At 46.3% G+C, this 24,942-nt stretch overlaps 1 protein-coding gene across 4 annotated transcripts in view; it reads right to left on the bottom strand.

Annotated features, from left to right (window-relative positions):
- The window catches only part of DOCK8 (dedicator of cytokinesis 8), a 226,988-nt gene that overhangs the window by 46,286 nt on the left and 155,760 nt on the right, over window positions 1-24,942 (bottom strand). For all 4 annotated transcript variants that reach the window (XM_042913298.1, XM_042913297.1, XM_042913301.1 and 1 more), the window contains 6 exons: window positions 21,841-21,936; window positions 15,133-15,282; window positions 13,045-13,158; window positions 8,459-8,614; window positions 5,923-6,062; window positions 652-821 (listed from right to left, as the gene is read on the bottom strand). In XM_042913298.1, the coding sequence (XP_042769232.1) occupies window positions 652-821; window positions 5,923-6,062; window positions 8,459-8,614; window positions 13,045-13,158; window positions 15,133-15,282; window positions 21,841-21,936 (826 nt within the window). The remainder of the gene's footprint in view (window positions 1-651; window positions 822-5,922; window positions 6,063-8,458; window positions 8,615-13,044; window positions 13,159-15,132; window positions 15,283-21,840; window positions 21,937-24,942) is intronic.

Consider the following 24,942-nt stretch of genomic DNA (forward strand, 5'->3'; position numbering starts at 1 on the left):
TCTGAGCTGTCAGCACAGAGCCCGATGCGGGGCTGGAACTCCCAAACCGTGAGATCATGACCTGAGCCGAAGCAGCACTCTTAACCAACTGAGCCACCCAGGTGCCCCACAGCTGTTTCTTTCTTAAAAATTATATTCTTCTTAGTGTATCTAAGGATTCCACATGTAACAGGTGCACTATATTACCTCTAGTAATGGAATACTTTCACTGTTTTCCCATTTGTCAGCTACATCATTACTGTAAAGGCCAAAGCACACATCCAGAAACCATTGAGATTTGAAAGGCTCAGGGGCGCCTGGGTGGCTCGGTCGGTTAAGCGTCTGACTTCGGCTCAGGTCATGATCTCATGGTCCGTGAGTTCGAGCCCCGCGTCGGGCTCTGTGCTGACAGCTCACAGCCTGGAGCCTGCTTCGGATTCTGTGTCTCCCTCTTCTCTCTCTGCCCCTTCCCTGCTTGCGTTCTGTCTCTGTCTCTCAAAAATAAATAAACCTTAAAAAAAAAAAAAAAAAAGAAAAGGTCTGGAGGGCACCGGTGTGGAAAATTGCTCACACAGGCATATTGGCACTAAAGCTCGTAAGAGAAACTTCATTCCGCTGGGGCATGAGCAGGGGCCCTCCTCAATCCAAAGAAGGAAACAGAGGCATCCTCACCTGTAAAGTCATAGAGTTGCGGCAAAGCATCCAAAATGATGCCAACCAGAGGCAGGTAAAGGGCAGCAATTTTGACCTTCACCTCTGGTTTGACGCAGCGCGGGTCCAGGTCGTGAGAGCTCAGGAGGCTGTGGACGGCGCTGACCGCTTTCCTTTGCACTTTGCTGATCCTAATGGCACAACACAGAAGGCCAGAGGTCATGGTGAAGGGAGATGGACCAAAACGCTCTCAAACAGGACAGTGCTTTGAATATTTGTGTATAAGTTTCCGGGTGGACATAAGTTTACTTCTCTTGGATATGAATTTACTTCACACCTCAGAGTCGAATTACTGGATTTTACGGTAACTCTATGTGTAACCTTTAGAGGAACAACCAAACTGTTTTCAAGGGTGGCTACGCCATTTTACACCCCTACCGATAGTGTCCGAAGGTTCCATTTTCTCTCTGCCAACACGTGTTATTATTTATCTTTTTTATTACGGCCATCCTAGTGGGTATGAAGGTGCTATGGACTGAATGTTTGTGTCCTCCCAGAATTCCTTTGTTGAAACCTAATCCCCAGAGTGATGGTCCTAGGAGGCGGGGCCTTTGGGAGATTACGTCATGAGGATGGAGCCCTCATGCGTGAGACTAGTGCCCTCAGAAAAGAGACCCCAGAGAGCTCCCTGGCCCCTTCTACCATGCGAGAATATAGCAAGAAAATGGCCATCTATGAACTAGGAAGTGGGTCCTCATCAGACTCTGAATCTGCCAGCATCTTGATGTTGGACTTCCTAGCCTCCGGAACTACGAGAAATGAATTTCTGTTGTTTATAAGCCACCTAGGCTACAGTATTTTTGTTACAGTTGACCCAAGCAACTAAGAGAGAAGGGGTCATAATCTGGCTTTGATGTGCATTTCCCTGATGGCCAACGGTGTTGAGTATCTTTCCATGTGTTTGTTGGTCATACCTTCTTTGGAGAAATGTCTATTCTGATCCTTGCCCTTTGAAATATTGAGTTATTTGTCCTTCTGTTATGGAGTTGTAAGATTTGAAAATTACGTAACAGGTACAAATCCCTTATTAGATCTACATTTTGCAAATATTTTCCTCCCATTCTGTGCATTGCCTTTTCATCTCCTTGACGATGTCCTTTATGTCGCCCAGGTTCTCACTTTAGTGAAGTCTAGCTTAGCTATTTTTTTTTTTCTTCTGTCGTGCCCACTTCTGGTGGCAGATCTACTTCTAGTGCCTGATCCTATTTCGTGGAGATTATCCATGTGACTTCATCTAAGAGTTTTGCGGCGTCAGCACTCACATTTAGGTCTGATCATTTTGAGTTAACCTCTGCACAGGGTATGACGTGGAGGGCCCGACGTCATTCTTTTTGCACGTGGATACCCACCGGTCCCAGTGCCGTCTGTTGGAAACATGACTCTTTCCCCCATTGAATTATTTGGGCACCCTTGTCAAAAACCAATCGACTATCAATGTGAAGATGTATTCCTGAACTCTTAATTCAATTGCACTGATCTATATGTCTATCTTTGTGTCAGAACCACACAGTCTTTACTACTATTGTTTTGTGGTAGGTTTTGAAATCAGGAAATGTGAGTCCTTCAATTGTGTTCTTTTTCAAGATTGTTTGGGGTACACCGGGTCCCTTGAATTTCATATGAATTTTTAGGGTCGGCTTGTCGGTATCTGCAAAGAAGCCAGCTGGAATTCTGAGTGGGGTTACACTGAACTTGTAGATCAGTTCGGGGAGGAACGTCATCTTAACAACACTGAATCTTCTAATCCATGAATATGTCATGCCTCTCTGCTTTGTTTAGATCTTTTTATTTCTTTCTAAAGTGTCTTAGAGTTTTTGGCATACAGGTCTTGTACTTCTTTTGGTAAAAAATTTAGTCCTGAGATTTTATTATTTTTTGATGCCATTTTCAATGGAGTTGTTTTCTTAATTTCATTCCACATTGTTCATCACAAGTATATGGAAATATAATTGATTTTTGTATATTGATCTTGTACCTTGCAACCTTGCTGAACACATTTATTATGTTTAATAGGTTTTTAATGGCTTCCATAGGATTTTCTTTTTTTTTTAAGTTTATTATTATTTTGACAAAGAAGGGGAGAGAGAGAGAGGGAGGGATGGAGAGAGAGGGAGAGAGGGAACCCCAAGCAAGCTCCATCCTGTCAGTGCAAGCTGGGCAAGGGCAGAGAGAGAATCCCAAGCAGGGTCCATGCTCCATGTGGGGCCTGACGCGGGGCTCAACACTGGGCTCAATCTCACGTACCACGAGATCATGACCTGACCCGAAATCAAGAGTTGGACACTTAACCAACTGAGTCACCCAAGCGCCTCGTAGGATTTTCTATAAACAAATCATGGTATCTGCGGACAAAGATAGTTTTACTTCTTCCTTCCCAATATGGGAGCCTTTATTTCACTGTCTTGCCTAATTGCCCTGGGTAGGGCTTTCGAAACAAACAATGAGTAAAACAGAAGTGGTGAGAGTGGTCATTCCTATCTTGTTCCTGGTCTTACAGGGAAAGCAATCAGCCTTTCACTAATAAGTATGATGCTAGCTGTGGGTTTTTCATAGATGCCCTTTACCGGGGCTGAGGACATTCTGTTATATTCCTATATGATTTGTTGATTTTTTTTTTCAGAAAAAGGTATTGGATTTTATCAAATGCTTTCTCTTCATCTATTGAGATGATTGACTGGGTTTTGACCTTTATTCCATGCATACAGTATATTATATCAATTGATTTTCAGATGTTAAACCAATCTTGTGTTCCCAAGGTAAATCATACTTAGCTACCGTGTATAATCCTTTTTATACATTGTTGAATGCAGGTTTTCAGTGTTTTGTTGAGGATAATCATATCTACAGTCATATCCGTCTTTTGTTTGCTTTTGGTATCAGGGTAATGCTGGCCTCATAGAATGAGTTGGAAAGTGTTCTTTCTCCTGAAGAGCATGTGAAGGACCTAGCACAGAGATGCTAGATAATTTCCACATGCTTGAGGAACATTGTGGATTGAATGATGTGTAGATATTTGTGGGCACCCCCAGGTAAAGGGGGTTCTAGGGAGACCCCTTAGAAACTGGAGCCATGGCCCCTTTCAGAAGCCCAGATACTGAGATGTATCTGGGGCCCTTACCCTTGAGATGGGCAGGTTGTTGGTGAGTCTGTTAATTGTCTTGGCAGCAAAAGGCAGTACTAATCAAGAGGAAGTATTGTTAGACCATGAGATTTTTCTGAGGTTTCAGCCCACGTGGCAAAGTCACTAATAAGTATGTGACAGTATTTCTAAGGACTTTCCAGGGGAGCAACTGACAACCCAGAAATCAGGGATTATTTGTTGCCAAAGGAGAAACACTCTTAATTAGCTACCTTCGGGGAGTGGGTAGAAAAGGTACCGTGTGTGTGTGTGTGTGTGTGTGTGTGTGTGTGTGTGCGTGTTTGAAGAATGTTCCTATTTGACTGAACATAATTACAAGATGACCTCTGAACATACTCTACTCTTTTGCTAGTAAAATAACGGCCACAATTTTATAAAGAATCCAAATAGATGTCAGGGCGGCTTCCCTAGACATCTCACTGGAAGGGACATGGAAAACAGAAACTACTAAAGACTCCTTTCAGAAATCACTCCTTTTAAAGGACAATTAGATGTAGATCATGTAGATCAATCCTATTAAAGGGCAATTAAGAAAAAAATGTGTGTGTGTGTGTGTGTGTATCTGTAAACTAAGGTGATTTTCTTTGTGTTCAAACCTCATTTTCAGCACCTTATATAGGTCAGGGCACTTTGTGTTGCTTTGAAAATTTATGTTAATTATAGGGTAGAAAGTTCTACCGGGAAAATAGAGAGGAGTTTAGTTGGGTTGGGCGAAGAAGGTGAGATTGAAGCTCTCGAAGGAGGCGCTCAGGACCTGAATTCCTGAAAAGAGGCAGGATTTAGAGTGAAGACCATTCAGTTTCCCATACTGGCCTCCTGGGAGGCAGGGACAGACATTCACTTGGGTAATATCGTTATGGACAAAGCACTTAGGATATGTTTGTGATTTTGCAGTCGCACAAGCTTGAAGGTGCTCCCTTCAAGTCACTGTTTCCTTCCTTAAATCACAAGCACTTAGAGAGAACTTGAAAACTGCCCATTAGACAAAAATCTGTAACATCTAGCAATGCTGCCACTAATCAGCAGACTGTATTCCAGAAACTCCTTTAGCATAGGAAGGAAGAAGGGAGGAGCAGTAGGAAGGGGTTTTCCAGAGAGGGCGATGGTGTGCTATGGGAGGGTGGGCCCTGGGAGAGCACTCAGGAAACCAGGGCTCTAGATTTGGTTTTGTAATGTAACTTTGGGCAAGTTCCTTCAATTCTTCGCACCTAACCTGAACATCGAAAGAGCTGAGCCCAAATTATTTTCCAGTCCTAACGATCTGAGTCCCTGAATGGCGAGATTTACGGAGCCGGGGAGTTTTGGCTGTTTGGGGCACTGGTGTATCTCTGATCGACTCTACACGCCCCAGGGTAGGCATTTGCTAACTACTGAATGGGATGCATAATATTTTGGAAGGCACTGTCTCCTTTTGTGCCATCGGGTGGACGGTGGTTTTCTAATCCTATAGCTCATGGAGCACAGGGAGAGAAGGAAGGGAGAAGGGGTGGTCTGTCTCCAGCCCTGTCCATAGACTTTTAAGACTAGATACTCCGACATGCCCCTGGGTGATCAGGCTTCTAAGAGGTGAAAGGATTTACAACCCCTGGACCTGAGGCATCTCTTCCCTTGTGGGCAGGCCTCCCTGCAAGAAACTTAATCTGGACACTAGAAACTTAATCTGGACACTGGGTAACTGCCTTCCCATCAGCGGCCACTTCTTCAATGTCAACATTAAGCAAGCAGCATCTTGCTGCTGCCTCCGTGTGTACGCAGATCACCCGGGGCACGTCTCATAAATGTCTTTGTTCCTGAGGAGTTCACTAATCAAAGCATCCCCGGGAAGCCTGCTGTATTAGAATTGGGAAATTCTTCTCAATGAATCAATGGCTGAAAAAAAGCCGTTTTGTGGCTTCTCTCTGTCCCTCAGGGCTTTCCACTTTTCCTATCCAGCACCATTTTCTCAACACGTGAGTGTTTCTACTCTTCAGAACTGGTGAATGGTAGAGTTTTTCCGCCAAGTCGGAGAGGTTGGACGGCAAACTTGAGTAAGGAGGGGTTTTTTGTGTGTGGGTTTTTGGCTTCGTATTCCAATCGAAGTGTCAGAAACATACCCTTCCCCCTCAGCATCGAGGGCGGCAGCCAGTTCAGTAAAGAGAAGTCCGGTGAGGAAATGCTGCTGGCGGTACTCGGGAGTCAGATCAAACATGCTGGCAATCTTCTGGTCCTGGAAACTGGAGCAGGAGCTTGAGTTCTGCACAAATGCAAGGAGCAGTTCTTTGAGTCACAAGAATGGTCTGGGGCCTCTGGGTGGCTCAGTCAGTTAACCGCCTGACTCTCGATTTGGGCTCAGGTCATGATCTCACGGTTCGTGAGTTCAAGCCCCGCGTCGGGCTCTGTGCTGACAGTGCAGAGCCTGCTTGGGAATCCCGGTCTCTCTCCGTCCCCTCCTCTCCCCTTCTCCCCCTCCCCCACCTCTCTCTCTGCACCCCCCCCTCCCCACTCACGTGCACACCGTCTCACGCTCTCACCCTTTCTCTCTCAATACAAATAAATTAATTAAAAAAAAATAAAAACAGGGGCGCCTGGGTGGCTCGGTCGGTTAAGCGTCCGACTTCAGCTCAGGTCATGATCTCACAGTCCGTGAGTTCGAGCCCTGCATCGGGCTCTGCTGACAGCTCAGAGCTCAGAGCCTGGAGCCTGTTTCAGATTCTGTGTCTCCCTCTCTCTCTGCCCCTCCCCTGTTCATGCTCTGTCTCTCTCTGTCTCAAAAATAAAAAATAAACGTTAAAAAAATTTTAAAAAAATTAAAAAAAATTTTTAAAAATTAAAAAATAAAAACAAACAAATGAACAAAATCGCAACAGCCAGCGTTTACAGAGCCATGCTGCCACGAGTCTTTGCAAGCATTGTCCAGTGCGTTCCCCACCTGACGGACGAGGAAACGGAGCTGCCCGTAGAGTGGTCACTTTGCTTTCCCCTCCCACAAACAGGGAGCTGCCAATTGCGAAAGACGGAAATAAAGCAGCCAGGGTCTGTCACGAAACGACCAATACTCCGTTCCCCACCCCAGATCGAAAGTGAAGATTCAAGTCCCAGGACACCACGTGGACAGGGAACGGGCAACGGAATCCAACGCTGTGGCTTCGAGCAGGCAATTCTGTTGAGACTTACAAGTCCCAGGCAATTCCCGCGCTCTCCCCGGGGGCACACTTTCTACTGCACCAAGGGCATCTGAAGTGTCCCTGGAAATCATTTGCTGCCGGTGGGACTGGCCTGGCCACTGGCTGGGCTTACTAATTCCCCGGGGCGGTCAGAAGGGAAACGTGGCAGAAGACCCAGGGCAAAGTTAGCACATGGGGAATCGCTGCTGTAAGTCATGTCTCCCCCAGTTCACAATGAGATGGTGACGTCGTTAACAAGTGGCTCATAGCACTTGGCATAAATGGCTAAGTTTTCTTTTTTTTTTAATTAGTAAGACCAACCTTCACCTCTGTTGTTGGCATCAAGGAATACCCAACAGAAATAGAACACAATATTGAGAAATCTTGTCTGCTGCTCTGAGCCACTGATTTGTCACCAATAATGGAATGTGACTGTGAAACGGTATTTCCTTAAAGTTTTTTTCTAGAGGGCACTAGTCCCTTGACAACTCTATGGAGGGGGGAAGAAAGGTTTTTAGTAGTTAAATCACTTTGGGAATCAGTGCTTATTAAATATTTTTCTTCTCCACCCATTGGGTATTTATAACTTACAGCAACAAGTTACAGACTCGTGGGTAGCCGACCGCAAAACAAACAAACAAACAAACAAAACCAAAACCAAAAACCTGTTAATACAGGGTCTCTAGAACTTAATTGACTCTGGAGCTCTGTATTTGCATAATGCTCCTTAACATCTGGTTGACCCTGGGGCCCACTGAACCTCACCTGTGAGATACTGTTCCACAAAGAAAGAATGGCCATGTCAGTCAAAGCCTTGTCTCTAAATATGACACAGGTGTTATTTATTTATTTATTTTTGGCTGATCGAGAGTAAGACTCATTAGAAAATACACTCCCTATAAAAAGAATGCTTGATCAGTTTATGACAAGGTCTTCTTAGTGCTTTAAGAACGAAATTATTGGAGTCTGATTCAAGATGGACTCAACTTGTGCTGAACTCCATTTCATAAGAGTATCAACAGAAAATTCTAGGATAGCTCAAAGATGTAATACCCATGTCAAAAACCGCTATTTGATCATTATGGAATTAATATAAAGGAATATGCCATTTCATAAATCTTAGGGCTCTGGAGTTTAGGAAAAGGAAAGTGAGCAGAGAAGACGGTCAGCCTCAAGTGGAAAGACAATTAATGCCGGACAAAGGAAGCTATGTGACTTTTCTATGAATTTCTAGATTTCCGTAGTGCGTACAAATTCCTCACTCTTCCTTACCCCAGAAGAGACCCTTGAGCCTAGGAAGGAACCAGTCATGCAGCTTGTAAATGATCAGTTAGATGGTACAACTTTGGGTACCATACTTGTGTGTCTCTGGATCGAGCAATCCGGTGTGAACAGCTCCATTTTTCTTTTCAGTAACAAGACCAACCTTTATAGGAATAAATGCCTAGTTCAATGAAATAGCTTGAGGAATTCTTTCAGGGATTACCTGGGAAGAGATGGAGAGGCAGGGGGACGCTGGTGCAGTATCGGCATTCATAAAGAAGAGGTTCAGATTGAGGTAATGCTCGTGGCTGCAGAGGATTCTCAGAAACTCCAGCCTCATGGAAATGAGCATCGGAAGGTTGTTGAGCTTGGCCGACAGCTGGGAGGAAAAACGAAAACAGCAAAGATGTGTTTATGACAAGGTAAATGGAGTTGAAGTTGGCAGAGGCAAAAACCTCCCTTCTCTCCGGATTAAGACAATCAACTTAATAAAAATTCATGGGACTTGGGCGCCTGGGTGGCTCAGTTGCTTAAGCGTCCAACTTCGGCTCAGGTCACGATCTTGTGGTTCGTGAGTTTGAGCCCCGTGTTGGGCTCTGTGCTGACGGCTCAGAGCCTGGAGCCTGCTTCGAATTCTGTGTCTTCCTCCCTCTCTGCCCCTCCCCTGCTCATGCTCCCCCCCGCCAAAAGTAAATAAACATTTAAAAAATTAAAAAAAATTAATGGGACGGTGCAACAGAGGGAAAGTTGTGTATCACAGGGAGGCCCACTGAGTTTTCATGCATACTCTTCCCCTTAATAATTCTAGCCTCGCAGCTGTCCAAAATGTGGATTCTTGACCTGACACCCACACTTGTCAAATCTACAACACCGTGGCAAACCTGTGTTGCAAATAATCTGGATGTACGTCTTCTGTGTAACATAACATCATTCATTTCACAAAAAGGCCACTTTGTCTAAAGAACTAAATGAAAGGGGTTGACCCCATAGGGGGCCACACAAAACCCCTGGAATACGACTGGATGACTCTCAGGCCACTACTGTTCTTTTGTAGTTTCTCATTAAAGGCCCCAATGGGGAGTTCTCAGACCCGTTCCCCACATAAAGGCATCCTATTATTGAAGAAAGGATGTAGCCCCTGCAAAAAAAAGTTGAGGAGTTTGCCCCAAAGTAAGAGAGGAGGAAGTGGAGGAGAAAGAAGAAAGCTGGGACGTTTCTGAGGAAGTCTTCCCTTAAACAGACAAACCATGAAAAGCACAGCTAATGAGGATCATCAACAATACTGTCATAACACCGTATGGTGACGGGAGACTGCGCTTGTGGTGAGCACTGCCTAACGTATAGAATTGTTGGATCAATACGTTGTATACCTGAAGCTAATATAACACTCCACGTTAATTTTATCTCAATTTAAAAAATTAAGATGAAAACAACACCAACGAGCCATGAAATAAGCAATGAACAGCTGACACCAGGGACAATGTGGAAGAGATCCCTTGCTTCCCTCAGGGAGAGGAACCAGTGAGGACCCAGACTCCATGGGCTGTGACTCAGAGGCAGCTTCTTTGAAGACAAAGTAGGGAAAGGATGGACCTGATAGACCTTGAGCCTCTCCATATGTATCACCATCAACACCCTCGGGCCCCCGCACGGGAAACCAAGCATCTCATCCGTGTGAACGGACATGCCTTCTCTTCTTGCGTTTTCAGAGTGGTTTCATAAATGGTATCATTTAAGGAGCAACATATTTTCAACCATTTTAGGAGAAGCCATTGGGTGGTGGCTCATCCATTTTGCCTATAGGATCAATCGGTCTGTAGCTAGACATTTACTGGAAACAAAGGAATACCATCACGGATTACGTAAAAAATAAAACATGACTTTTGTGCGAACAAAAGTTACCAGAACCTATACTCTTTGTCACTGTGTCTTGCTGGCTGACTTTGTACCTATGGATTCACCAGTAAACTGGACTGATTAGAACTTGATCTTATGTCCCTCACTGGTCACTCACCAAGAGTTGTTGGGTCAAACTAGTCAGAGCTTGAAAGCATAAGATATTTGTCCTTGAAAGAAGCCCGCAGTATAGGTATCTTAAAAAGTTCCCTTGAGATTTCATTAAAGACAGAAATTTCAAAAATAATTTTGGTGATATTTAGAAAACAGCAAGGTGCCATTCCAGAAACATCTTCCCCAAAGGTCAGGACCCGCAGTGGTAGCCTCAGTGGCACTACCCAAGGATGGGTGTTAAGTTAGTGGCACATTGAAAGTGACATCAAGGGAGTGAAAAACTAGATTTGTCTATCGTTAGTGACTATTAATAAAAGGCTAAGATTATACCCATTGTCACAAGGTCTGTAAATGGCAGAAAACGTGATAGGATGTTTGAATCAGGCTATGTAAAATGACAAAACCAGGGGACTTTGGAAGAATAAAAACTTGCCTCAGGTATGATGTTCATACTGTACCTAGATAGCTAGGGTCAATGGAATAAATCACCATTGACTACGTCAGGGACCACTTTAAGCCTGAGGGGCCACGTTAATTGTACTAAGCAACACCCACAGATATCACTGGCAAACAGAGCACAGAGTGAAAATGTTAAAGCCTGGATAAATCTAATCCAACTCTGTCTTTTTGCCAATAAGGTAGCCACTCATGTAAAAGTTAAGCTCCCCGGATCGCAGAAGAATTTAATGGCACCACTGGGATAAGAACACCAGCCTATAGATTCTGACTCGAAGGCTCCCTGGCAGCTGAGACAGAAAAGAGGAAGAAAAAGAGGGTAAATGAGAAGCACGCCTTACCTTAAAAGCGAAGGAAAAGACAGAAAAGAGAAAGAGAGAAGAAAGGAAAGCAAAAGAGAAAATCAGAAAGTGAGTTTGCAGGGCGGGCAGACATCTCCTTTGGAGCGCCTCCTTTGCCTTCTGGTAATGAAAGCTGCCCACGTGTCACAGAGATTCTCTCTTTCACCAAACTCGAGTCAGGCTCCTCTGAGCTCTTTTGCAAATAGGCCTGCCCTTGGACATGTCGTAGAGAGCTCGATTTCAGCAAAGATCCTCCTGAGTCAGTTTAGCCAGAGTCGCCCAGCCTCAGTATCTGACCACCTTGATATCTCACTGACTTCCCCAACCCTCATCCCTCACCAGCCCCCTGGCCTGCCTTCACCCAGAATCCTGTCAGGTTGGTTTAGCCAGAATCCCCCCCACTCCTGATATTCCTGCTTATTAATTTCCCCCCCACTAATCCCCCTACTCTGCTCCCTGGCTCTAAATTCCCACTTTTCCTTTTTGTATTTAGAGTTGAGCCCCACCTCCTGTACTGTAAAATCCCATTGCAATGGTCCCCACACTTATATAGATGGTCCTGAATAAAAGTCTGCCTTAGTGTTTCACAAGAGTCATGAAAAATTCTTTCTTAAACAGCAGCTAACCTTGGGTCTGCCATGGTATTCTAGCATCTGCTTTCTATATGTCCAACTTTAAGTTTTGAAAAAGGGATTAGCTTATACTGGCAAGTCATCCAGCGACCTGTTTCGAAAACCAGATTAATTTATATTGGCAATTCCTCTGATGACCCATAACCCTAAACATGGGGGTGGCAGAGAGGAATGGCGTAGTCCTTCGCCCCTCCGTGCTGGTGGAACCTGGAACGGAAGATCCATGTAGGGTCAGGAGACCGGGCTGCACAAGATGTCGGTGCTCTGAGCATTTTGCGGTTTCCTTAGGATTCTCTTTTTATAGGCGGGTTTCCTTATTAGGAGTTCTTTTAGAAAAGTCATGGTCTGTTTTCGGGAGTTGGGGAAGATCCTTTTATATTGCAAATGAGGAAGTGAGCCCCAGAAAAGTTGAGTGAATTACTCAGCATCATGAAGGGATTGACCACAGAAAGCAAAGCCTGATAGAACAGAGTGATGAGTCCGCCGTAGCCTGGAGTTAGGCAAGACTGGGTTTTCCAACCACGGTCTTTCCAACCAACAAGTTATACGACGCAGCTTCCTCATCTGCAAAATGTAGAGGACACCTTGCAAGGATTAAAGATACTGGTTCTATCAGATGCTCAGCACGGTGCCTGGTTCACAGGAAGAAGGCAGCCGTGGTGACGGTGCTGGTGCTGGTGGAGGCGGTGGGTGGCGGTGGCGATGGGAGTCACAGGTGGCGACAGTGCTGGTGGGGAGTGGTCACAGTGGCAGTGACAGCGGTCGTGGTGGGTAGAGGAGGAATGGGGAAGGAAAGGAGAAGCCACAACAGCAACCACTTGCAGGACACCTGCTGGGACAATTTAGGGGGACAGCGAACAAAAGAAGAATCCTCCTTAAATGTCTGAGGAGAGGGCTGTGGTAAGATGCTCCCCGGTCATGAGATATTTGCTTTGCGCTCAGTGAGGTCTGGGCTCTTTGGCAGATTCCATCAGGGTTCTTTAAAGTCCGAATTCCACAGCCACATTTTAATGAATTACCCTAATATGTGAAAAGAGACCCCATGCTTTGAATTCTAGACCTGGTCTAAGAGCGAATGCCGCGGTCACACGATTTCTGTTAAATGTTGCAGCGAAGAAGACCATAGCACCAACAGCCCTCGGGTCTCACACATGACCTTGTTGGCCCCTTCGGGTTGGCAAACGCTCCAGGAGTCCGTGCGGACCAGTGTGTCTAGTGAAGCCCGGAAGACAAATGACCAGAAAGCCCACAATGCACAGGAGTCAAGCTGTCTAACCTGGCAGGGAGCATGACAGCATACCACGGCAGTGACCACAGCACTGGAGGAGAAGGAGCCAGAAACAACACGGCTAGGCCTGTGGGACACTCACCTGGTTGCAATAGTGTTTGATGAGGTTAAATACGAAGCCACGATCCATGAGCGACAGAAGGTCATACAAGAAGAAAGCCAGGCTGATGTTCATCTTTTCTGCCTGCTCGTTTTCCTTAAAAACAAACCAACACGTGAATCATTTTGCAGTAAGCCCCGATCATGACCAACCGAGTGCCTGGTAGGGAGGCTGGGACACACAGGTCCTACCATGTCCCTGGGGGAGACACTGACACTGGGCAAAGCTGGTGACCCGGCAAAATTGTGGCAAAATACAAGTTAGCCCTTAATGGTGCCAGGACTGTTGGGCTGAATCAAGCAATTCTTTATTCACTGTTAATATTTAGGTACATTTCCTTCGATTCCTTTTTTTCCTACATGTGTATGTACATAATTGAGCTCAGTCTCTATAGACAATGTTGGGCCTTGCATTTTTTTCGTTCAACATTGTACCACGAACCTTTCCCTGCATTTTTAACATTTCTTCAAAACTAGTTTTTAATGGTTGCCTCGTATTTCTCCATGTGGCTCTGCCATAAATTATTTGATTCTTGTAACTCTTGTCTTGGCAAAACGAACTTGAAACATACCCACTATCTTCAGTGAGACAAGTTGTTAATTTATAAGGGTTGTTGAGAAAATCTAACCAGGATAAAGGAATTGGTTTTTACCTCAGGAATGTTTTTTTTTTTTTTCTCCAATTAGGCGACATTCCCAGCCCAAGAGAGGTCAGAGTTACACACGGTAGAGTGACCTCCTGCATAAAATGAGACGACGGCTTTTGTTGTGGTTACTTCTCGGTGCTCATATTTTTGACATCTTACAGCACTTCAGAGTAAGTGGGGATTCACTTTTTCACATTTACGTCCTTTTATTCTCAGAATGAGAAAATAGCGTTCTCTGCCTCTAGTGAAAATGCGATTTGAAAATAGTTTCCTTTGGTCATGACGTGCACTTTGCAAACTCAGGCCAAGCTGAGCAGACACCGGGATGGACAGAAACCTGACACAGAGGAGTTTCCACAGTATCTTTGAGTGGTAAGTTCTCCGGCTCCAGCCGTCCTGCACAGGGGCCACTCCTGGGCAGTTGACGTAACTGTCTGACTATTCTGGGCTTGGAATCATCGGTCCTGGCCTCGCTGCTGGCTGTGTGGCTTTTGGAAAATCTTTCAGTCTCACTGAGGCTCCCCGTCCGTGTCTGACAACACGGAGACTCCACTGCTGGGCTCAGAAAGTCTGCCGCGAGAAATAACCGAACGGAAATCTTCTCCTGAGCACTTCGTACTATATAAATCCTTAATAACGATAAAGGTATTAGTGATGACCACTGCTGCCTCAAATTTTAGAGCTGCCTTCTAAAATTGTTCTACTTCCGGGGGCGCCCGGGTGGCCTAGTTGGTTGAGCGTCCGACTTCGGCTCAGGTCATGGTCTTGCAGTTCGTGGGTTCGAGCCCTGCGTCGGGCTCTGTGCTAACGACCAGCTCAGAGACTAGAGCCTGCCTCAGATTGTGTATCTCTCTCTCTCTCTATCCCCCCCCTCCCCACCCCACACTCATGTTTTGCCTCTGTCTCTCAAAAATAAACAAATGTTAAAAAAAAAAACTTTAAAATTGTTCTACTTAATTTTATTTATTTTTAAACTTTCTATTTTGGACTAATTCCAAATACAAAGAACTGCTATATGCTCTTTAATTGATTTATCAATACTTCACATTCTGCTATATTAGCTTTATCATTCTCTTCATATATATATATATATGTATATATATACGTATATATATATATATATATATATATATATATATATATATATAAAACAATTTTTTTCAGAGTTCTTTGAGAGTAGGCTATAAAAATCATGCCCATTATGCCATAATACTTCAAGAGGTATTTTCTAAGAACTAGAATATTCTGCCCATATCTATTCCCCCCAGTACCACTCCAGGGTCCCATCCAGTATAACTATACTGAGTTGTCATATTCAGTCACATTTAAATGACTGTCTTAAGACGATGCTTTTCCCTGCTAATGAAAATACAAGATGCTCAAGGTAAAAGATTGAGAGAATAAAGAATAAAAGGCCCAGTTACCTTCTGAGGTTTCACTAGAAGGGCTGCAGTCTCCGAGGTGACCACGTTCACAATAGTCGTTATGTCATCTTTGAAACGGTCGGAAAAGCGAGTCCTCCGAAAATTGTCGCGTTTGTCCATGTTATGTACATACTGGGCCATGCTTTTCACCTGCAGAGGGGGTGGGGGAAATGTCAACACAGAAACTGGTGACCTGCTTCTACGCTGTGGAAAAGGGGGAAGGACTCGAAGGAAGGCTCCTTAATGGCGGACTTTCCAACGCTTGATCTGCACTGGTGGTTGCCCAAGCAGACTCTGGACAAAAAATGCTCCTGATGCACAGAAGGTTACCGTGGTGGCAGGAGGTGGGAAGGATGTCCTCTTCTTGACCCCAAGTCAAGGGGCTTCCTTCTCGCAGCTCACCAAGCCAGGGAACTTCATTCTTTAGCTGCAATGCTAGAAGACTCCCCTGCTCTCAACTGCCTACGGGAAGGCAGACACAGATTGGGCTCCCGTGGCCACTCGGGATGATGGATCTCAACACATTACACAAAAGGAACTGTGTAGGATACTGTCTTTGAGGTGAACTGCAGTCACCTCTGTCCCCAAAACTACAATAAGGAGAAGAAGGAAGAGATGATCCCCTTGAGTTTCAAGTTGAAACCGGGAGTAGAGTTTTCTAGAAACAATTCTATATTATGCTAGGCAGAAACTTAGCCGCTATTTGGAACGGCGCCTCTAAGATAAGTTATGTTTTGAGTTCAATAAGGCTAGCTGGTTTTATATATCTTTTTTTAAAAAATACTTAATCGTATACTTAAAAATGTGTGTTAAGAATGTGTGTTCTGATAAAAACCTGTGTGTCTGCTGGTGATTGCCTGTATTATGATAGTACAATACCAGCACCACGTCCACCAAAATTTAAAATGAAGATCATGGGGCCCCTGAGTGGCTCAGTCGGCTGGGCGTCCGACTTCGGCTCAGGTCATGATGTCACAGTTTGTGAGTTCGAGCCCCACATCTGGCTCGGTGCTGACAGCTCGGAGCCTGGAACCTGCTTCGGCTTCTGTGCCTCCCTCTCTCTCTGCCCCTCCCCTGCTCATGCTCTGTCTCTCTCTGTCTCAAAAGTAAATAAACATTAAAAAACATTTGTAAAAAATGACGATCATGATTTGTTTTTTGCACTTCTTCCCAAGGCCCGGAGATTCGTGGGTCAATACAGGCCCCCTTGACACCCCCAGAAGTTGTGTCTGGTCCTCGTTGGAAGTTGCTTAGGGCTAGCGGGGACATTCTGATGGGCAAGGCTGGGAGTTCTTACCCTAGGATGCCTACCCTCGGAGGTCGTTTCTGTGAATGTGCCCAGGCTAGTCAGAGAGTCGTTGCGGAAAAAAAAATGGCCCCGGGAGTTAACCACCCACATCTGCCTGAAGATGACGCCCTGGGTCAGAGCTGCAAGAAGGGGGGACAAAGACAGTTCTATGGGAAAATGTGTTCCAGTCCCAAGGGCCACAAGGGAGGACTCTCAGGCACTACCAGCAGATTTCTGTTTCTAAGAATGCAGGACCAACAACTTTCATTAGCACCGAGACAAGCAGAGATAAAAAAACAAAGAGAAGGTAAAATAAGAAGAGAATAAGAGACAGGCTGTGTGTGTTTTATGTTTTCAGATAATACCAGGGCCAGCTTGAGGAAGCCCTACAGACTTAAAATCCTAGAGCCCAGCGTAAGAACCATGGATTCTCTTCCCTGCAGGGTCCTGCTTGGTTCAGGGCACACGGAGGTGTCTGTACCCCAGAGTCTCACACACTTGGTGGGAGGGAGGACCAGAATGAGAGGTGGGCACTGGACCTCATTCTTGTCTGACAGCCGCGTCTCTCCCACTTTGCTCCTAACAAAGGACCTGGGAAGACAAGGCCTCTTTGTCTGAGCTGCCCCGATCCTGATTTTCTTCTGGCTAACTCACCCTGGGGCACCAGGCTTTTAGAACTCACTGCTATATCCGGCTCCTGCCTGCGGGGCTTGGCCACCCTACAACCAGTAAATAATTCTCACAATCCCGTACTTTCAACTGATGGCCTCTTTCCAGACTGTAAGTAACTTGCCAGCTACTGTGTCCTTGGGCTCTGCACAGAAGAACACCCACTGGAAACGCCAGTGGATGCTCGGTCTATTATTTGCAGGTGGCGTAAGGCAGGAAAATACGATCCCCCATAGTGGTCTTCGTGACCCATGCACAGCAGGGGTGCCTCTAAAGAACCCGCTGGTGCAAAACTTCATGTTGTGAGTAAATTAGGTCACCCATTGACCTGTGGGTCCCCAAAGTCTGGCCCAGCGGTTTCTCAAGGGGCACAGGGATTTGTTCATTAGCAAGTGTGAAACTGGCCCCAGGCTTGTGTTCAACACTCGGCTGCCACAGTGGCTGTTCCTTGGCGCTCGGGCATTAATGCAACTGAAGGGTGTTAAATGGCCCGCGTTGTCGGGCCGAGTCTGAGGAGACGGTCCTTTCTTTCTCTTCAGGTTTCTTAGGAAAAAAAACGGTTTTGGTTTTTAAATAGCTTCCTGAGCATCCACGAGGCAAATGCACACACAACGCATGCTGGACTGGGTGTCCTGAGTCTGGGATCCGTTTCCTTGCAAAGTTCTGGCAAAGCTTCCATTTGCCTCCACTCCGGCACCTACATCCATTGCTTGGTGTTCTGCGTCAGTCTCTGAACCTTGGCAAGCTGATCTCTACGGACTACGTCTCTCAGGCCTCCTTGTCCTTGGGCTTCTGCTTGGAGTTGGCTAATGGGAGGGGACCAGCAGGGAATCAATGAGGGAGAGGACACGGAGGTCCTGCTGTATGTCCACTCTGCTGACCTCATCGGGGCCGCGGCAAGCTTCTGCTCGTGGGGACATTTCTGTAGGAATCCGGCTCCTGTCATGGGGACCCTCTGCTCTGTCTCAGCTTTGTCTTAAGTCCCAGTTACACTGTTCCCGGCCCTTGCTCCTGTAGAGACAGATAAAGACTCTTCCCTCCGTGCCTTGCCAACCCCACGTGCTCATACCTGGCCCAGTCGCTTTGATGAGTGCTTTCCTGTGAGGCCTTCTGAGAGACGCCAAGGCCGTCCTACTGGGACCCTGGCACACTTTGGTTACAACACCCAGAGCCCCGGGGAAGAGCAGCGTCTTGGGTGATCTGCCTGTGGACCGACCGCTTCCATTGGCTCAGGTCGGCAAGAGATTTCTTCCCAACTCCCTCCTCTGTTTACCATCAGGGACTCCTAGAGGGAAGGAGGGCTAGCAACTTTAGCTTCCGCTTCCTCTCCCAGGGCCACAGAGTCCTAGTCAATAAATGTGCAAGATCAAAAGCAATTTTCACCTTTTCCATGGTTCTCTGGAACCGTAGCTCCCTGCAGTTAAGGGCAGTAAAGGGGTACAGACGAAGCCTTTGGCTGACCCACAGAGCCCTCCTTAGGGCCACCACAGTTCCTGCAACCCCATCTATAGACTGGGGGTGAGAGCAAACTCTGGCCTCCAGGCTGTTCGAGGACTAAATGAGACAATGCTTAAAACGGTGCCCGGAGCATAGCTGGGAAGATGCACACTACATTTCGGATGGGATTATTTTTCCCTCCTCAGGGATGCCAGCAGTTACAGGATTAGAGGAAGGACAGTCATTGTGACACCTTCCGAGAATACAGACGGAGCTCTAAGATGCCAGGTGGAGCCACCGAGCCCTCAAGAGGCTGAGTCCATTCTGGCCGGGCATGGGAGAAGCAGTGTATTCAAGGTGACTTCTGAATATAAAAGTTTCGCATGTGATTAATACATTAGGCTAAGGAAGCGTTATGTAACTTTGAGCTTCCAAGGAGAGGCAAAACGGCAAGAGGACTGACATTGGACGAGAGCCCTTGAGTCTCTGGCCCTCGGGGGCTGAGCGGGCTGGGCAAACCCTGCTTCAGTCTTCGTGTCCTGTGTGTGCAATGGGGATGACTCCCCAGGGTACTTCTCACATACAGGTCTTTACTGGGGTTTCAAGGACGTATTAAGGAGCCCTTAGGGCTGCTACTGGAACCCTGACATAGCAGAGTTTGAGAACCTCATCAGAGTTTTGGCTCTCCGGTCTAGCGATTGTGCTTATAATATGTAACTACTAAATAATATCTAAGAATGACTAGGTGACGTGTGTGTACATATGTGTGCGTGTGTATGCGTAAATGACGTGAGATATTTTTTAACGGGGATACCTTGGGACTTGGTTTGTTTGAGATTCCACAACATCAAATTTCGTTTTTGCTACCCGACTTTTCACGTGCCATCTGATAGATGAATTTGGTTTAAGATTATCTGCCAAGAATTGTGTACAGATGGACGATGACCCGAGTGAATCTCCTTCACGTGGAGAAACTTGACGGCGAGTAGGGTGAGTACAGGGACGTACAGGAATGGCATGTTGGTGTTGATGCTTCTCATGCCTCAAGAGGGTTTCAAGGCCAGTTCATTTGCTGCCAGAGCACAGAGCTCATGTCTCAGGGCTGACGTTGTTGCTACAAGACTTGGAGGCTGTGGCCGCCCACCTTAATGAACTTGGCTTTTAGAACGGGAAATTGTGGTGCCGGCTGGGTACGAAGACCCTCTGCTCTGTCGATGCCTCGTGGGGCAGGGATGGTGGGGACTAGTGGATCTTCACGGGTGCTCACAAGTCCCCCAGGGAGACAGGATAATGTGCACTCCTGGGGTCCTCCTCTCCTTACCTCATTCAGTAGCCCTAGGGAGGGTCTCTAGAATCTGCTTCATTTTTACTAAACAGCCCCCGGAAGATTCTGTTGTAAGAATTCCAGACTGTGCCTTGAAAAGATGCCTCTCTAGCAAACACCCTTCCCCAGCTAGGGGTCGGGACTCGGTGAAAAGCTCAAAGATTTGAATCCTGGATGTTTTTGTGGCACGGGCTGACTTCCTTTTAACCCGATTGTACATCTCTTCTCATTTCCTCCCCAGGATGACTTTTATTTTTGTTTCCTTTGACCCCTTGTTGTCTAATATCCTATTATTCAGTACTGTTCCCTTTTTCTTAGGCTTGAACTTACAGAGATAAACTAGAGCTCAGGGGGAAATCCTACCCTCTCTCTCTTAAAACAAAAATTACTGACTTAATGTCACAGCGGAAAGAACCCAGTGACTATAAAGCTAACTCTATCACTAAATCCTAATCCACTCCTAACCCTAATCCCCGAGATTGTCTGTATATACATTTTTATGTACAATTGGCTCTTGAACAACATGGGTTTGAACGGCGAGGGTCCACTTACATGCGGATTTTTTTTTTTTTTTGATAAGTACAATACAGTCCTGTAAATGTATTTCCTCTTCTTCATGATTGCTTAACATTTTTTCTTTTCTCCAGCCTACTTTATTGTATGAATACAGTATATGACACACATAACGTATAAAACATGCACTGACTGTTTATGTTACTGGTAAGGCTTCCCGTCAACAGGAGGCTCTTAGTTAAGTCGTGGGGGGAGTCAAAGTTATATCTGAATTTTCATCTTGGGGGGGATGGCGTTCCTCTCCCCTACAGTGTTCACGAGTCAGCTGTGGTTGGTATCTACGCTTGTATCCCTTTTTCATTTAACATCATATCAAAATTTATCTCCATTTATCAACATTGATAAAACGGATATTCTTAGTTGCTTTCTTTTCCCTTCTAGTAATGATTCAAAACCTGGGTATTAGTATTGTTCTTTTCATGTGAAAATGAAGGACTACAGCTGTGCCTTCTGCCCTTCTAGTAGAGATCTGATAGAAGTTGGAGGGTAAACAGATTTGCAAGTTTCATTTTTTTTCTTTCCCTAATAAATATCAATTGGTGCTTGTCTGGCACCAAGCAGTGTGCTGGGGCTACAGAGAGGATCATAAAGACAGACCCAAATCCTAGCAGTTGAATAAGCAAGACGGAAAGACAAATATAAATTGGGATGATTGCTGGAATGGAAATAAACAGGGTGTTTGAAGAACAGCAGAGAGGAAGACATATTACAGCATAGGCGGGTCAGAAAGGCCTCTCAGGGGTGGTGACGTTTAAGCTGAACCCCGAAGAGAAGAACCCAAAATGTGCGTGCCTGGGCGGGGGCAGGGGATGGGAGGTAGGGAGGGGAGGAAGAATCTGAGAAAGGCTTTGAGGCTGGAAAGGCCACAGGGTCTTACAAGAACCAAACTGGGAACGACGTGGCTGAATGAAGAGAGGAGGGTGGTATGAGCCCAGGTGAGAGACGGAGGGAAACATAATCGTACAAGGGCTTCATAAGCCACGATAAAATTTGTGCTTTATTTCCGGCACGCTGGAGATCGGTGAAGGGTTTTCAAGAGGAGGGCGACACGACCTGTTTAGAATCGGCAGCCCCCGTGCGAAATGACCGGGCCAGCGCAAAAACGAACACGTGCAAGGAGAAAGGAATTGCAAGAAGCACCCGGCAGACGATGGCAGCTCAGCCAGGTGTGGGGCGGTGAGGATGGCTAGAAGCTACAGGCGGGAGGGACATTCTCAAGGTGGCATTGGCAAGCATGGGTAGGAAGACGGGCAGAGGAGTGAGGCAGAGTTGGATTTTGGGCAACGATCCCATATTTTCAGCAGGAGCAACTCGGGGGAAAAAAACGTCAGTCCCCAACCTGGGCAACTGCGCTGCCTTTCTGCAACGTGTTTCTCACGCCCTACGGGGTTGACACACAAACACGCAAGGATCTCACCAGAAGCTCGAAGAAGAACCAGGCGTACTTGAAGACGGTTTCTCTCACCATCCCGGTACTGACCACCATCTGCAGGGCAAGCTCCTCGTGGAAATGCTGGACGAGAACCAGAGAAACCAGTCTGAGATGGCAAGGGCCTTCCACACTGACACCTCTTCTCTCTAGTGGCTTGTTAGTTACTGACACACATGTCCTAGGTGTCCCAGACCGCAGCTGGATGGCAAGGTCAGTGCTCAGGTAACCTGACACGGAGAATCTTCTAGGCAGGTGGGAGGAGGCTGGTGGTGGTATCATGGAAGAGGGCTAGGTCTGAAGGAATGGCCTTCGCCTGGGAGTGACCCTGCAGGTGGGGCTGAGACTGTTACTTTCCTCTCGGCCTGTGAGGCAAATTATCTGTGTGACCACGTGTAAGCCATTCCTCTCTTGGCTCTCAGTTTTCTCATCTATAAATCTGTTGGTTGGTAGCAATGGTGGTCAAACTGGAATGTGAGTCAGAATCCCCTGGAGGGATTGTTGAGACACGCAGACTGCTGGGTCCGCCCTCAGGGTTTTGGATTTGGATTTGGATCTTGTAAGTCTGGGGCCTGACCTGAGAATTTGTATTTCTAACAGGTTCCCAGGTGACGCTGGTGCTGTTGGCCCAGGGACCTCAATTCTAGAACCGTTGCCTAGGTGGTATCTAAACTCTCTTCCAGGGGTGCCTGGGTGGCTCAGTCAGTTAAGCACCTGACTCTGGCTCAGGTCAGGATCTTGTGGTTCATGGGTTCAGGTCCTGCATTGGGCTCTGTGCTGACAGCTCAGAGCTTGGAGCCTGCTTTGGATTCTATGTTTCCCTCTCTGCCCCTCCCCTGCTCTCTCTCTCTCTCTCTCTCTCTCTCTCTCAAAAATAAAATAAACATTAAAAAAATTAAGCTCTGTTCCAGATAAGACAATTCTTGTTTTTATAATCGCACTATGGCATTGTAGGAAACACGGTGGGTTGGGCTTATGAACAGATCTTCTGCATTAAACAGCGGGGAACTCAGCATTTCTCAACTCCTATGTCCCAGGGTCAGATGCTGGAAGTTCTCGGCTTTGCTCTATGTCTACACTTCCTTTCGAGTTATCTAACTGCTCAACAGCAAACGTAGCAGGTGGTGACTGTGGCATCTTTGTACATTTCCCATTCCCTGGCTTATCTGGCTACTTATTAATGCACTGACAACAGCTTTGCTTGGGAGGAAGTTCAAGAATAAAGGTAAGGCCACCAATTCATCTCAGTTTTCCTGAGACTTGGTCTGGAAACAGAAAAGTCCTGCATCCCAGGGAACCCTTGGTCCTGGGCAAACAGAGATGGGCAGCCACCTTAACTAATGGCAAAAAATGGCATCTGCCTACTGTCGTTGGATTTCGCTAATCTGGTGATCATAAAACCGAGCATAAATATAGACGAACTATTTTTTATTGTTCTGTGGGTGAGAGCTAAACTATTTGAGGGGTGCCTGGGTGGCTCAGTTGATTAAGCATCAGACTCTTGGTTTCAGCTCAGGTCTTGATCTCAGCGTCTTGAGTTTAAGCCCCATACTGGGCTCCATGCTGGGTGTGGTTGATGGGGGGTGGGAGGGAAGGGAGGGTGGGTGATGGGTATTGAGGAGGGCACCTTTTGGGATGAGCACTGGGTGTTGTATGGAAACCAATCTGACAATAAATTTCATATATTGAAAAATAAATAAATAAAATAAAATAAAATAAGAAAACAAAAAAACCGATCTGAGCATCCTAATACCACATGCGAGGGTACCAGCAAAATGGCAGTTAAGTCTTCAATTCAATCCCTAAAACAAAAATTGATTATAGCAAAGGCTGCCCTTGACAAACCTTTACAGCACCCACCCTGAACAGTGTGCAAGGAACCCAATTTACTATCTCACGGACATTAACATTTGAGAGTTAGTAAGCTAAAGGGAGACTCATGGAAAAACCCATGTGCAGATGGCTGGGTATTCTATTTATATCCTTAGCCGGTTAATGGCGATGGGTGCAAAATGCTTAGATGTTTCAGCTTGTCAGGGCCCCCCCCCCCCCTTCATTCTTCCAGGTGAGTCAAATCTTTATGATCTTAACACACGGAAAAAAGGCATTTGTCTGCTGTTAGGAGGCTGCCAGGAAGCTCACCCCCTTGAGAGCGCCAGGAGGCGGAATGTTAATGTAGCAGGTGGTCTAAGTGTGCCTATGATGTAAGTTGGCTACGCCCGGATCTTGCCCCTGTAGGAAAGACACGCTCCGCTAGCTTCAAAGGTAACCTCTGGAAAATAGGTCAGTTTGACTGCCAGAGTCTTATGGCAAGAAGAGATTAGAGGATAAGCTGCTTCTTAAAGTAATTTATGTTGCTTACCAGGCAACATTATTACAAGAACACCTTGCTCCTGACGTTACAGGAGACAGCCAAGCAGCTAAATCCTTTTTTGCTGAGCTACCGAAGAAACACTGTCTCAGCTGCCCTCTGAAATGAAAAGATTGGCTTCTGGTCATTGAAACCAGCAGGAACAAAGTCAAAAGAAGGCAAGTGCAAAACCAAACGCGATGGCCTGCCTTAGGGAAGCCTGGCTGCCGGCAAACCATGGCTTTTAAAAGAGGGACTTTGTGGGGCGCCTGGGTGGCTCAGTCGGTTGAGCGTCCGACTTCGGCTCAGGTCACGATCTCGCGGTTCGTGAGTTCGAGCCCCGCGTCGGGCTCTGGGCTGATGGCTCAGAGCCTGAAGCCTGCTTCCGATTCTGTGTCTCCCTCTCTCTCTGCCCCTCCCCCGTTCATGCTCTGTCTCTCTCTGTCCCAAAAATAAATAAACTTAAAAAAAAAAAATTTGTTAAAAGAGGGACTTTGTAACCAGTCACTGCAAAGCACCAAGCTAAGTTTCAGAGTAGGTGCAAAAGTTATTGTCAGCACCTGGCCCCATCTTTTTTCACTTCTTTGAAAAGTAACTCCTGGTACCTCTCCCCAGACATACGGTGCCTGGACTACTGAAAAGTCTGCACCCCCAGGCGCAGGCAGCACCCCCACCCTGCCACGCTTGATCTTTCCCTCACTTGGTCCAAAGTGAGCTGAGCTGAGGCTCCTTCCCTCCTT

The sequence above is a fragment of the Panthera leo genome, chromosome D4 (genome assembly GCF_018350215.1).
Source record: "Panthera leo isolate Ple1 chromosome D4, P.leo_Ple1_pat1.1, whole genome shotgun sequence".
NCBI lineage: Eukaryota > Metazoa > Chordata > Mammalia > Carnivora > Felidae > Panthera > Panthera leo.